Below are 13,223 nucleotides of genomic sequence, written 5' to 3' on the forward strand. Positions count from 1 at the left end.
TCTGTGTCTCTCCCCATTGGCTGGTTTGTCTCCTAGGCTGGGTCTAAGCTACAATGAGATCAGCCAGGTGGAGAACGGTTCTCTGGCCATGGTTCCTCACCTCAGAGAGCTTCACCTGGACAACAATGCCCTGACCACCGTGCCTGCAGGCCTGCCTGACCACAAGTACATCCAGGTGGGTTCCACCGGACACACAGGTGTCCCGTCACACCTGGGAGAATGGGTAGAGGCTTCATGTCCATGAATGTTCCACTTCACACAGGGTTTTCTCAGGAGGGTGTAACCATTACAGATCAATCTCATGATGAGGATGATGATGAAATAAAATATAAATAAGTTGATTAACACAGAAATGACCTTTCTTTATATGCAATGTTCATTTCCAGACATCCCTCCCTCTAACCACTCATTGTGGTTGATATGTTCCCAGGTGATCTACCTCCACAGCAACAAGATAGGGGTGGTGGGCACCCAGGACTTCTGCCCACCAGGCTACAATACCAAGAAGGCCATGTACTCTGGCATCAGCCTGTTCTCCAACCCCGTCCCTTACTGGGAGGTGCAGCCCATCACCTTCCGCTGTGTGTTCGACCGCTCCGCCATCCAGCTGGGCAACTACAGGAAGAAGTAGAGAAAAAGTAGTCCACCCCCAGAGAGAGAGAGAGAGAGAGAGTGTGTGTGTGTGTGTGTGTGTGTGTGTGTGTGTGTGTGTGTGTGTGTGTGTGTGTGTGTGTGTGTGTGTGTGTGTGTGTGTGTGTGTGTGTGTGTGTGTGTGTGTGTGTGTGTGTGTGTGTGTGTGTGTGTGTGTGTGTGTGTGTGTGTGTGTGAACCGCAGCCCCCCATCCACCCCACAACACTGATCGGCAACTTTATCCCCATTTTAAAACCATAGCGAACATCCAATACAGTTTTAACAGTTACAGTACTTAATGTTTTCATGAGCAAAGACAGAACAGTTACAAAACTCAGTACCAAACCTTCCATAGATTGCTTAGTAATAACTCAAACCAGCTCTGTATGCAAACAGTTGATTTATAATAGTGCCATTTGCCATTTGTACATTTCATATTCTACAACAGTAATCACTGGCATTATCCTGTAACAGGTCTTCCATACACAATAAACCGTCAACTCATTAAATACTGTAACACTACCTCATGGTAGTTATCTGTCAAAAAGATCAACTTAAAGGGGATGTCACCCACTTTTCAACCTCATTTTCATTATCTCCATTACAATACCATCGTCACATGAAAACGTCACATTTCTATGTTTTGTAGAAAACAAATATGAAGTTAAAAAGATATACCCAATGACATCAAGAAAATACCATCATCCCTCTGGCTAGAAACTCGTTGCGGGTTTTGAAAAGCACTGTTTGTTTTTAACTTTTAAGCCTACCCTGTGATGTCACAGAGAAGCCTTTTATTAGGACCTTTCTTCTTCTCTTTTTAACCACAGAGCATAGACAAAACAACGTGTCGTTTTCACACATGTAGACACTGATATGGTGCTGGAGATAATGAATATGAGGTTGAAAAGTGGCGGAATTGTCCTTTAACAGAAGTCTGTGCAATGGTTTCGAAGTGTGTGCCCTCAGATTGCATGACTGAAATGTTATTTTGTGTTTGAAAGAAACATTATGAAACACTACAAAATATTTTCAACAACAAAAAATATCTATGACCACTTTGAAAATATGTACACGATTAACCCTTTAATACCTCACACATGTCAGCTGGTTGAGATTGGCCGAAAAATCTGAATTTGACCGGTGTAGATCTTTTGTGTGCAACAAGCCTTTACGTGCATAAATCTGTGACAATTACAGTAGGTAAGCTGACCTGCGGAGCGGGCAGCAAAGGGTTAACTCGTGTCTTAATACCATTAACACCAGCTAGGATACTAGAATGTACTAGAGTATATTACCTGTGTAGTAGCTAGCGTTCAAAGTGTACCTTTACAATATGTCGTACTATTTGAAAGAATTCCGATTTTCTTTCTTTCACATTGTAGTCGATTGCCATGTCTCCTGCTTGCTTCACTGTTGATTTAAAGTTGTGTTGTTTTTACTAAATGTTCTGACAGTTTAAAGATTTTCCCGTAAAGCATTTATTTCTTCTTCACATTCCATTCTCCCATCTGTCATGTAACATCAGCTCATACAACCAAGATGAAAATAGCTCTTAAAGATGTAGAATAAACAATATATACGTTCTGAAACAGAAGCCATGCCCAAAGATCTATACGCATGCTTTTCTTCTTTTGACTTGAAGCACGGTGGTGGTTTCTGGGATGCCATGCTAATGCCTGTTTTCTTTCTCTTCTTTTTTACTTTGCCTTTCTTTTGTTCTTTTTTTTAAGTCTGAAGAGAATTGGAGGCTGCAGGCGGACTGTCATGCCTTCAGTGCCCATGTTAGTGTGAATGTTTGTATGTATAGACGCTGTATATAAATGCTGTATAAAAAAACTCTCATTGCTTAAAAGCACAAGCACTTACAGTAGTTCAGACTTAATATATCAACAATAAAGATGTTCCTCTCTTTTTTCTGAGCAGGGGCTCCGCCTAAGGTGTCCTGAACCAAATAAAAATACCAATTAAAAAGCAGCATTTTTCTGGGGGTGTCGCCAGCAGAGGTCATAACCCTTGGTATGTCCACGTTGTGTGTGTCGTTGTCATAGAGTTGGAAAGAGGGCCCACCTCCTATCTTTGACATTATTGCTTCTGTGATAGCATAGGTTTTGTGGCAAGTGTGCCCTCTTACCATCTCTATGGTCGGTGTGTGGAGGGCTCTACTTGCCCTGTCACTAGATGGAGCTGTAATATCTATGGAAAAGTCAAACGAGTATAGACTTCACAGTGATGGACGGAGTTTCCAGGTGAACAAGGTCGTGAGGAGGAACAGGTGAGACACCGGAGAAAGCAGGTGAGAAAGTATTCACACTGTAATATTCTACGGTCACACACCAAACACAGAGTACTGGAGAGACTCTTAGAACACTCTTAAACGTTGAAAGGCCCTCATAACAAGTAAGCATAAGTGATTTTGTGCAAAACTACAACTGTATCCATAAGGTGAAATATCAAGGCTTTAGGGGATTAATGGGCTATCAAGCCTGACTTGAATGGTGTATTTATAAGGGGCGATGTTTTCTGTAGTTGCCAGAACTATTGTTTTTTTTTTTTTTTTTTTTTTTTTGTAATTTTTTATCCCCTTTTCTCCCCAATTTTCGTGGTATCCAATCGCTAGTAATTACTATCTTGTCTCATCGCTACAACTCCCGTACGGGCTCGGGAGAGACGAAGGTCGAAAGTCATGCGTCCTCCGAAGCACAACCCAACCAAGCCGCACTGCTTCTTAACACAGCGCGCCTCCAACCCGGAAGCCAGCCGCACCAATGTGTCGGAGGAAACACCGTGCACCCGCCCCCCTCAGTTAGCGCGCACTGCGCCCGGCCCGCCACAGGAGTCGCTGGAGCGCGATGAGACAAGGATATCCCTACCGGCCAAACCCTCCCTAACCCGGACGACGCTAAGCCAATTGTGCGTCGCCCCACGGACCTCCCGGTCGCGGCCGGCTGCGACAGAGCCTGGGCGCGAACCCAGACTCTGGTGGCGCAGCATAGCACTGCGATGCAGTGCTCTAGACCACTGCGCCACCCGGGAGGCCCTGCCAGAACTATTGTTGCGCTGGCTCTCTGTTGTGGGGTTTTCAGAGAAGTTCAGGGAGGGGACTGGACATCTGAAACAAACAGGATCCAAGGTAAACAGTAAGAGTGAAGTAATGTAGATACACCAGAATAATATTATATCAACAACAAGCTGAAGGCAACAGTAGTGTTAAAACTCACATCGCTTCAGCGAATATGAGCTACATTTATGGATTTTATATTAAATATTTAAATGCGACAACCAATCAAGTAAAATGTAAATTGCCTATGGTTGTGGTTGAATAGTCTTGGGTATCAAGATACATCGTAAGTACTGTATATTGTTTAATAGCTGACAGATTTGATACGAGGCCAGTGACACCCAGATAACTGTGGTAAAAACATGTCTGCTCTATAGGGGATATCTTCAGTCTTTTTCATGAATCCTACTCCCGCAACAGGCAGCATGCCCTGGACCTATGAATTATTGGAAGGTTGTGTTAACAACAAAGATAGGCACTTTAAAACAAGTTTGCTCCCTTGACTCTTTAAAAAAAAAACGTAGGAAACCCGATATAGTATATTTACTGTAAGAGTATTGATATCATTCACGGTGTGAGATATGTCTGTAAAGCCTCCATGATTCCTTGCAGATTTGGGTCACTTACACACACTGAGATACCAGACAATACACATATTGCATATTGACAGGGAGATATTTATACAGCAGTGTTTCCCAAACCTCTCTGTGAGTACTCCCAACTGGTCAACTTATTTTCAAACCTAGATTAAAATCAGGTGCGCTCAGCCTGGCCTCAGAGCCAAACGAAACATACTATACATATAGGCGAGTTGGTTGTTTAGCAACAAAACCAACGCGTGCGCAACTATGGGGCAAAATTAGATTGTTGACAACATGTCAACTATATTTAGTCTCCAAATGTTTATTGAAAACAAGTAAATTTGCACAATGAGCACTTGTTGTCTCTTAAATACGTTGTTACAGTTGTTGGTTAGCTAGCTAGTGAATTTTAGCCATATTAGCATTGACATGAAATCAGTCAAAACACCTCAAAACAAGACGTGGTATCAAGAACAAGATTAAACTAGGTGAAACGAGCCACCTATGATTCCCCACATGGCATCTTGTCATTTTTGCTAGCTTTCTGATCGTTCAGAATCATAACAAAGCACGACTTCCGACCACATCGATGTGCGTGCATCATTTTCGTGACATTGTCAGCCAACACGTCTATTTCTGAGCACCTCTAAGACATATGATATGTACTAATGGTCTAGTTACTTCAGACAGAAAGTATGGAGGTTGGTCGGGGAGGAAGGGTGGACTTAAACCGCGACCGTCTAGCAAAAGGTTGCATGTTCAAGTCACGTCGGGGACAACTGTAGCATTTTAGCAGGATTGGGTATGTTACTTTCTAAATGTAATCCGTTAGTTACTAATTACTAGTCCAAAATTGTGAACAGGAATGTAACTTTTGGATTACCCAAACTCAGTCAAATAATCTGACTACTTTCAGTTTCTTTTGGATTACTTTCCCCTTAAGAAGCATTAGAAGAAGACAAAAAGGATCCATCAAATGCATTTGGTGTGTCATCCTAGTAGTCTCTGACTTTCAAAGTATCTGGAATCCTATTACTGATTAGAATATTTTTGCTGGTAACGTAACTGATTACAGTTTGTCTGTAATCAAATGTCATGTAACTGACTACGTAATCAGTTACTCCCAAATGTTGCATTTTAGTTTAACCCTTCCCCTAACCCTTATTCTAACCTTAACCCAATTCACCTCACCTGGAATATATCAGATGAGGGAATGGTACAGTATTCTGGTGCACCTCTTGTCACAATGGGGCCTGTTATTTAGTGTGTAATACACAGTAATACTAAATGCTCTACAGAATGCTCTTCTCTAACAGAAGAAAAGGTAGGTGCCAAATAAGCCTATTCTACTAGAACACAAATTGCACTGTTCATCTAAAAACTGTCATTTCTAGAGAGATTTATGATTTTTATGACTTGCTGTATAATCAAACAAGGTCTTCAATTAAATAACTGTCCATAACATAAGGATTACCAGAGAGCTATTTGACTGGGCTGGAGTCCCAACCAGTAAGGTGATTGGTGGACGTTATAAGGAAGGTGGAGCATGTAGATCCATGACAGGAATGCATCAGTGTTGGAGCCTCTGGCAACGGCACACACACGTCTGTTAGTCACACCACAGGGCCATGGGTCTCCTGCCCCTCTCTGTCGCCCCCATGTGGTGGGTATTGGCTTCTCTCCATCGCTCTTTCTTTCGACCCCCTCTGCACACACACACACACACGTGTGTGTGAGAGAGAGAGAGAGAGAGAGAGAGAGAGAGAGAGAGAGAGAGAGAGAGAGAGAGAGAGAGAGAGAGAGAGAGAGAGAGAGAGAGAGAGAGAGAGAGAGAGAGAGAGAGAGAGAGAGAGAGAGAGAGAGAGAGAGAGAGAGAGAGAGAGAGAGAGAGAGAGAGAGAGAGTGTGTGTGCATGTGTGTGTGTGTATACATAATGCACACCCGGGTTGGCAGGTATATGCATGTGTGTGTGTATGAGGGAGAGACAGGCAGGAGAAGGTGCATGCATGACAGTGTGAATGTCTATATCCATGTGCCCACGTGTCAGAGTGAAACCGTGTCAGAGTGAAACTACAGTATGTGTGAGTGAGACTACACTAGGTGTGAGTGAGACTACACTAGGTGTGAGTGAGACTACACTAGGTGTGAGTGAAACTACAGTATGTGTGAGTGAGTCTACACTAGGTGTGAGTGAAACTGCACTAGGTGTGAGTGAGTCTACACTAGGTGTGACTGAGACTACACTAGGTGTGAGTGAGACTACACTAGGTGTGAGTGAGACTACACTAGGTGTGACTGAGACTACACTAGGTGTGAGTGAAACTACACTAGGTGTGAGTGAAACTACACTAGGTGTGAGTGAGACTACACTAGGTGTGACTGAGACTACACTAGGTGTGAGTGAGACTACACTAGGTGTGACTGAGACTACACTAGATGTGACTGAGACTACACTAGGTGTAACTGAGACTACACTAGTTGTGACTGAGACTACAGTATGTGTGAGTGAGACTGTAGTATGTGTGAGTGAGACTACACTAGGTGTGAGAGAGACTGCAGTATGTATGTGAGTGAGCGTACAGTATGTGTGTGAATGAGACTACAGTATGTGTGAGTGAGACTGTAGTATGTGTGAGTGAGACTACACTAGGTGTGAGAGAGACTGCAGTATGTGTGTGAGTGAGACTACACTAGGTGTGAGTGAGACTACACTAGGTGTGAGAGAGACTGCAGTATGTGTGTGAGTGAGACTACACTAGGTGTGAGTGAGCCTACACTAGGTGTGAGTGAGTCTACACTAGGTGTGAGTGAAACTGCACTAGGTGTGACTGAGACTACACTAGGTGTGAGTGAGACTACACTAGGTGTGACTGAGACTACACTAGATGTGACTGAGACTACACTAGGTGTGACTGAGACTACAGTATGTGTGAGTGAGACTGTAGTATGTGTGAGTGAGACTACACTAGGTGTGAGAGAGACTGCAGTATGTATGTGAGTGAGCCTACAGTATGTGTGTGAATGAGACTACTGTATGTGTGAGAGAGACTACACTAGGTGTGAGTGAGACTACAGTATGTGTGTGAGTGAGACTACATTATGTGTGAGTGAGTCTACACTAAGTGTGAGAGAGAGACTATAGTATGTGTGAGTGAGACTACACTAGGTGTGAGAGAGACTGCAGTATATGTGTGAGATAGACTGCAGTATGTGTGTGAGTGAGACTACAGTATGTTTGTCAGTGAGACTACAGTATGTGTGAGTGACACTACACTAGGTGTGAGTGAGTCGACAGTATGTGTGTGAGTGAGACGACAGTATGTGTGTGAGTGAGGCTACAGTATGTGTGAGTGAGACTACACTAGGTGTGAGAGAGACTGCAGTATGTGTGTGAATGAGACTACACTAGGTGTGAGTGAGACTACAGTATTGGTTTGAATGAAACTACAGTATGTGTGTGAGTGAGACTACAGTCGGTGTGTGAGTGAGACTACACTAGGTGTGACTGAGACTACAGTATGTGTGAGTGAGACTACAGTATGTGTGTGAATGAGACTACAGTATTTGTGTGAGTGAGACTACAGTAGGTGTGTGAATGAGACTACAGTATGTGTGTGAGTGAGACTACAGTAGGTGTGTGAGTGAGACTACAGTATGTGTGTGAGTGAGACTGCAGTATGTGTTTGAATGAGACTACAGTATGTGTGTGAGTGAGACTACAGTAGGTGCGTGAGTGAGACTACAGTATGTGTGTGAGTGAGACTACAGTAGGTGTAAGAGAGACTGCAGTATGTGTGTGAGTGAGACTGCAGTATGTGTGTGAGTGAGGCTACAGTATGTGTGTGAGTGAGACTACAGTATGTGTGTGAGTGAGACTACAGTATGTGTGTGAGTGAGACTGCAGTATGTGTGTGAGTGAGACTGCAGTATGTGTGTGAGTGAGACTACAGTATGTGTTTGAGTGAGACTACAGTATGTGTGTGAGTGAGACTGCATTATGTGTGCGAGTGAGCCTACAGTATGTGTGTGAATGAGACTACAGTAGGTGTGAGTGAGACTACAGTATGTGTGTGAATGAGACTACAGTATTTGTGTGAGTGAGACTACAGTAAGTGTGTGAATGAGACTACAGTATTGGTTTGAATGAGACTACAGTATGTGTGTGAGTGAGACTACAGTCGGTGTGTGAGTGAGACTACACTAGGTGTGACTGAGACTACAGTATGTGTGAGTGAGACTACAGTATGTGTGTGAATGAGACTACAGTATTTGTGTGAGTGAGACTACAGTAAGTGTGTGAATGAGACTACAGTATGTGTGTGAGTGAGACTACAGTAGGTGTGTGAGTGAGACTACAGTATGTGTGTGAGTGAGACTACAGTATGTGTTTGAATGAGACTACAGTATGTGTGTGAGTGAGCCTACAGTAGGTGCGTGAGTGAGATTGCAGTATGTGTGTGAGTGAGACTACAGTATGTGTGTGAGTGAGATATGCCTTCCTGCCCTTGAGCAAAGCAGTAACCAGCAACAACAACTCCTCCCCGGGCTGCGATGACGTGGATTAAGGCAGCCCCCCTGCACCTCCCTGATTCAGAGGGGTTGGGTTAAATGCAGAAGACACATATTGGTTGAATACGTTCAGTTGTATCTTTACTGACAATTTGAGCAACATTAACCTGATACCAGCACTCAATATTCATTAGCCTGTACAAACAGTATAGGTTTAAATGCATGTGTGCATGTTCTGTAGCTCCTATTAGAGTAGGGTTCAAACCAACCCTATCTTTGACTCTATGGTATAATATATATACTGTATATATATAGCATGGCTGTGTCAAATATATACAGTATATTCATGCTTAATACCCACCTGTGCTGGGCCAATCAAACAAAAAAACATCACAAATGGAGGGTGACATTATTGTCAAGCAAAAGAGCACAGATCTGTGCAGAAAATACCATAAAACAATCTCTGCATCATGATTATTTAAAGTAAGTCAACTGCATGTGATCCACTTGCGAGTGGCAGTATTTGGAACACACACTGAATAATGTGCCTTCCTGTCTATTTGAAATGTTATGGTATTTTGATCAGAACAGTGGTCTTTTGCATGACAAACATGTTGCCTGGAATGAGCACAATATACAAAGCCATCAAACAGGCAGTGTCCATACAGGGCTGAAATCGAATCATACAACACCGGCTCGGACGCTCGACAGATGTGGCAGGGCTTGCAAACTATCACGGATTACAAAAGGGAAACCCAGCCGTGAGATGCCCAGCAACGCGATCCTACCAGAGCTAAATGTTTTCAATGCTCGCAAGCAACACTGAACCATGCATGAGAGCACCAGCTGTTCCGGAAGACTGTGTGATCTCGCTCTCCATAGCCGATGTGAGTAATACCTTTAAACAGGTTAACATTCACAAGGCCACTGGGCCAGATGGAATACCAGGATGCATACTCAGAGCATGCTCTGACCAGCTGGCAAGTGTCTTCACTGACATTTTCAATTTTCAAGTTTTAATGTCACGTGCACAAGTACAGTGAAATGCTTTTCTTGCAAGCTCTAAACCCAACAATCCAGTAAAAAGAACAAAAAATAAGAAATCACCTATCCTTGTCCCGGTCTGTAAGATCAACTTGTTTCAAGCAGACTACCACTGACCACTATAGTCCCCGTGCCCAAGAACGCCAAAGTAACCTGCCTAAATTACTATCGCCCCGTAGTACTCATATCTATAGCCATGAAATGCTTTGAAAGGCTGGTCATGGCTCACATCAACACCATCATCCCAGACACCCTGGACCCACTCCAATTTGCGTATCTCTCCCAATGCTTTCAATGTTCTTTTGTTTTTTTTAGGTGGGTAAACAGCGTTTACCCTTCACTAGGCCTACACCCCTGCCGGTAGCCTACCATCTCAGCCAAGGCAATTTTAAACACACAAACACACGCAGAATAGGTAGTCTACATTGAATATAATACATGAGTTCAATTAAAACATGTTTTACACCCTAGTTCATGAGTTGTCCATATTTAATGGGTTAAATGCTTGGAGTTTTCACAATCGTGTGACATAAAACACAACCTTTCTTTCTTTACATTAATGCCATTTATGACAGTGTTATTTGTCATTACTATCAAGAATCAAGGTAAGACCCAAGTGCAGACTGTGTGAAGTAACAATGTTTATTGTAAGCACCGGGGCAGGCAAACAACAGGTCAAGGCAGGCAGGGGTTGACAATCCAGAGTAGGAGCAAAGGTACAGGACTGCAGGCAGGTACAGGGTCAGGGACAGGCAAGGGTCAAAAACCAGGAGGACGAGAAAAAGAGAGGCTGGGAAGAGACAGGAGCTGACAGGACGACCCCTGGTAAGCTTGACAAACAAGACCAACTGGTGACAGACAAACAGAAAACACAGGTATAAGTACACAGGGGATAATGGGGAAGATGGGCGACACCTGGAGGGGGGTGGAGACAATCACAAAGACAGGTGAAACAGATCAGGGCGTGACAATTACTAAGCATTTACCAATTGAATTAGAAAATGTAACTTAAACCCTGTACGAATCATGGATTTTGGAGATCTCGTAAAATGCACTGTAAGTCTAACTATGCCTACGTAACATTTAATGATGTTTCTCTGTGAAAACAGTTCTCATGGGCACACAAATCCACAATAATGTAGGACTATGCCATTGCAAAATGTAATGCTTCTAACCCAAAGAGTCAACTATAGGCCTACTGTCATTTACATATACTTGTTGGATGGATTGGATGCACATTGGTGTCTAGCTATAGGATAGTTGTCTAGTGGTATTGTCAATCATCATCAGCTGATCCAGGAAAGAAAACAAATATTGATAGAAAGTAATAAAGCTGTATAAATGGTCTGGTACTTCTGGCCCCGGACGGCACGGAGAAGACCAGTACCCACGCGCACCTGAAAAACAAAACAATGAGCGCTCTAAACAACTGACTGACAAAAACAAACAATGATAAATCAACAGATAAAACTAATGCACTGGAATAAAGGCTATTTTGAATCAGGGGCGCATGGAAAATAAATGGCGAAAATTAGGAAGTACAAAGGAAAATCTATGCATGAAGAGTACTGCCACATATAAATAAATGGTTTAAACCATGACAGAGAGGTAGGGGTGTTCGTTTGAGTTGAAGATTTTCATATTTACCACTAAATTATTTAGAGAACCCCCCCCCCCCCCAAAGTTCAAATGTTGTTGCATTTAGGGGAGCTAACATCTCATTCAGGGGAGCGGAGCCCCCCCTGGCCGCCCATAATTCACACGTTACTGGTACTCTCTGTATACAGCCATGTATTTTTACTAGTTGTTATTCATTATTCACTGTATTTATTCCCTGTGTTACTATTTCTATTTTATCTCATTTATCTTTATCTTTAACTCTGCATTTCATGTTAGTCGACACCTGAAGCTTGACAAATAAAATGTGATTTTGATTTGAAATCCAAGAAACCAAATGCTCTGTGCGTGTGTGTCTGTGTTTGTGCGGATACTCAAGTGTGTGTGTTGTATAAATGGGCTTAACCAGCTTAGTCCATCTTACATTAAGTGGATCTATTGGTTGCCCTTTTAATGCTTCGGTCAGCGCTGGTCAATGGTCCTGCTGCACATGTAGTACCTCATGCAGTGTGTGAGTGCCAGGATGAGGGGATGGGCTGATCTGGCCAGGGGTGAGACAGTCTGTTAAAAGACAAATTAAACACAGAGTGCGAACAAAAAGTGTGTGTGTGTGTGTGTGTGTGTGTGTGTGTGTGTGTGTGTGTGTGTGTGTGTGTGTGTGTGTGTGTGTGTGTGTGTGTGTGTGTGTGTGTGTGTGTGTGTGTGTGTGTGTGTGTGTGTGTGTGTGTGTGTGTGTGTGTGTGTGTGTGTGTGTGTGTGTGTGCGTGCGTGCGTGGGCCTGCATGACATCCCATTTTCTCCCTGTAGACTTAAGGGGTGTGTGTACAGCTTGGGATGGCTCAAGAGGCGTGTGTTTGTGTCATCCAATGATAGTATGGTTTAGCATGAGATCGTTATTAAAATCATGACCTGGTTAACAAGCTGTTGGTTTCCCAGGAACGTACCAGTGTATTTCCTGTAGTGGACATATCATTTTGTGTGTGTGTCTGTGTGTGTCTGTGCACGTGTGCGAGAGTGTGCGTGTGTGCTACATTCACATATGGAAGTGTTAAATCTGGAACGTCTGGAGAATTTGAGCATTCTAATAAACAGAACAGAATGGAAGTGTTACATATGGAATGTCTGGAGAATTTGAGCATTCTAATAAACAGAACAGAATGGAAGTGTTACATATGGAATGTCTGGAGAATTTGAGCATTCTAATAAACAGAACAGAATGGAAGTGTTACATATGGAATGTCTGGAGAATTTGAGCATTCTAATAAACAGAACAGAATGGAAGTGTTACATATGGAATGTCTGGAGAATTTGAGCATTCTAATAAATAGAACAGAATGGAAGTGTTACATATGGAATGTCTGGAGAATTTGAGCATTCTAATAAACAGAACAGAATGGAAGTGTTACATATGGAATGTCTGGAGAATTTGAGCATTCTAATAAACAGAACAGAATGGAAGTGTTACATATGGAATGTCTGGAGAATTTGAGCATTCTAATAAATAGAACAGAATGGAAGTGTTACATATGGAATGTCTGGAGAATTTGAGCATTCTAATAAACAGAACAGAATGGAAGTGTTACATATGGAATGTCTGGAGAATTTGAGCATTCTAATAAACAGAACAGAATGGAAGTGTTACATATGGAATGTCTGGAGAATTTGAGCATTCTAATAAACAGAACAGAATGGAAGTGTTACATATGGAATGTCTGGAGAATTTGAGCATTCTAATAAACAGAACAGAATGGAAGTGTTACATATGGAATGTCTGGAGAAT

The 13,223-nt window shown here is 42.7% G+C and overlaps 1 protein-coding gene across 1 annotated transcript in view; it reads left to right on the forward strand.

Annotated features, from left to right (window-relative positions):
* Window positions 1-2,608, forward strand: part of LOC139533822 (decorin-like) — a 28,271-nt gene extending 25,663 nt beyond the window's left edge. Inside the window, exons 7-8 of the mRNA XM_071332229.1 lie at window positions 37-175; window positions 431-2,608. Of these exons, the coding sequence (XP_071188330.1) occupies window positions 37-175; window positions 431-631 (340 nt within the window). The 3' untranslated portion in view covers window positions 632-2,608. The remainder of the gene's footprint in view (window positions 1-36; window positions 176-430) is intronic.
* Window positions 2,609-13,223: the final 10,615 nt, after the last annotated feature.

This window comes from Salvelinus alpinus, chromosome 11 (assembly GCF_045679555.1).
Source record: "Salvelinus alpinus chromosome 11, SLU_Salpinus.1, whole genome shotgun sequence".
Taxonomy (NCBI): Eukaryota; Metazoa; Chordata; class Actinopteri; order Salmoniformes; family Salmonidae; genus Salvelinus; species Salvelinus alpinus.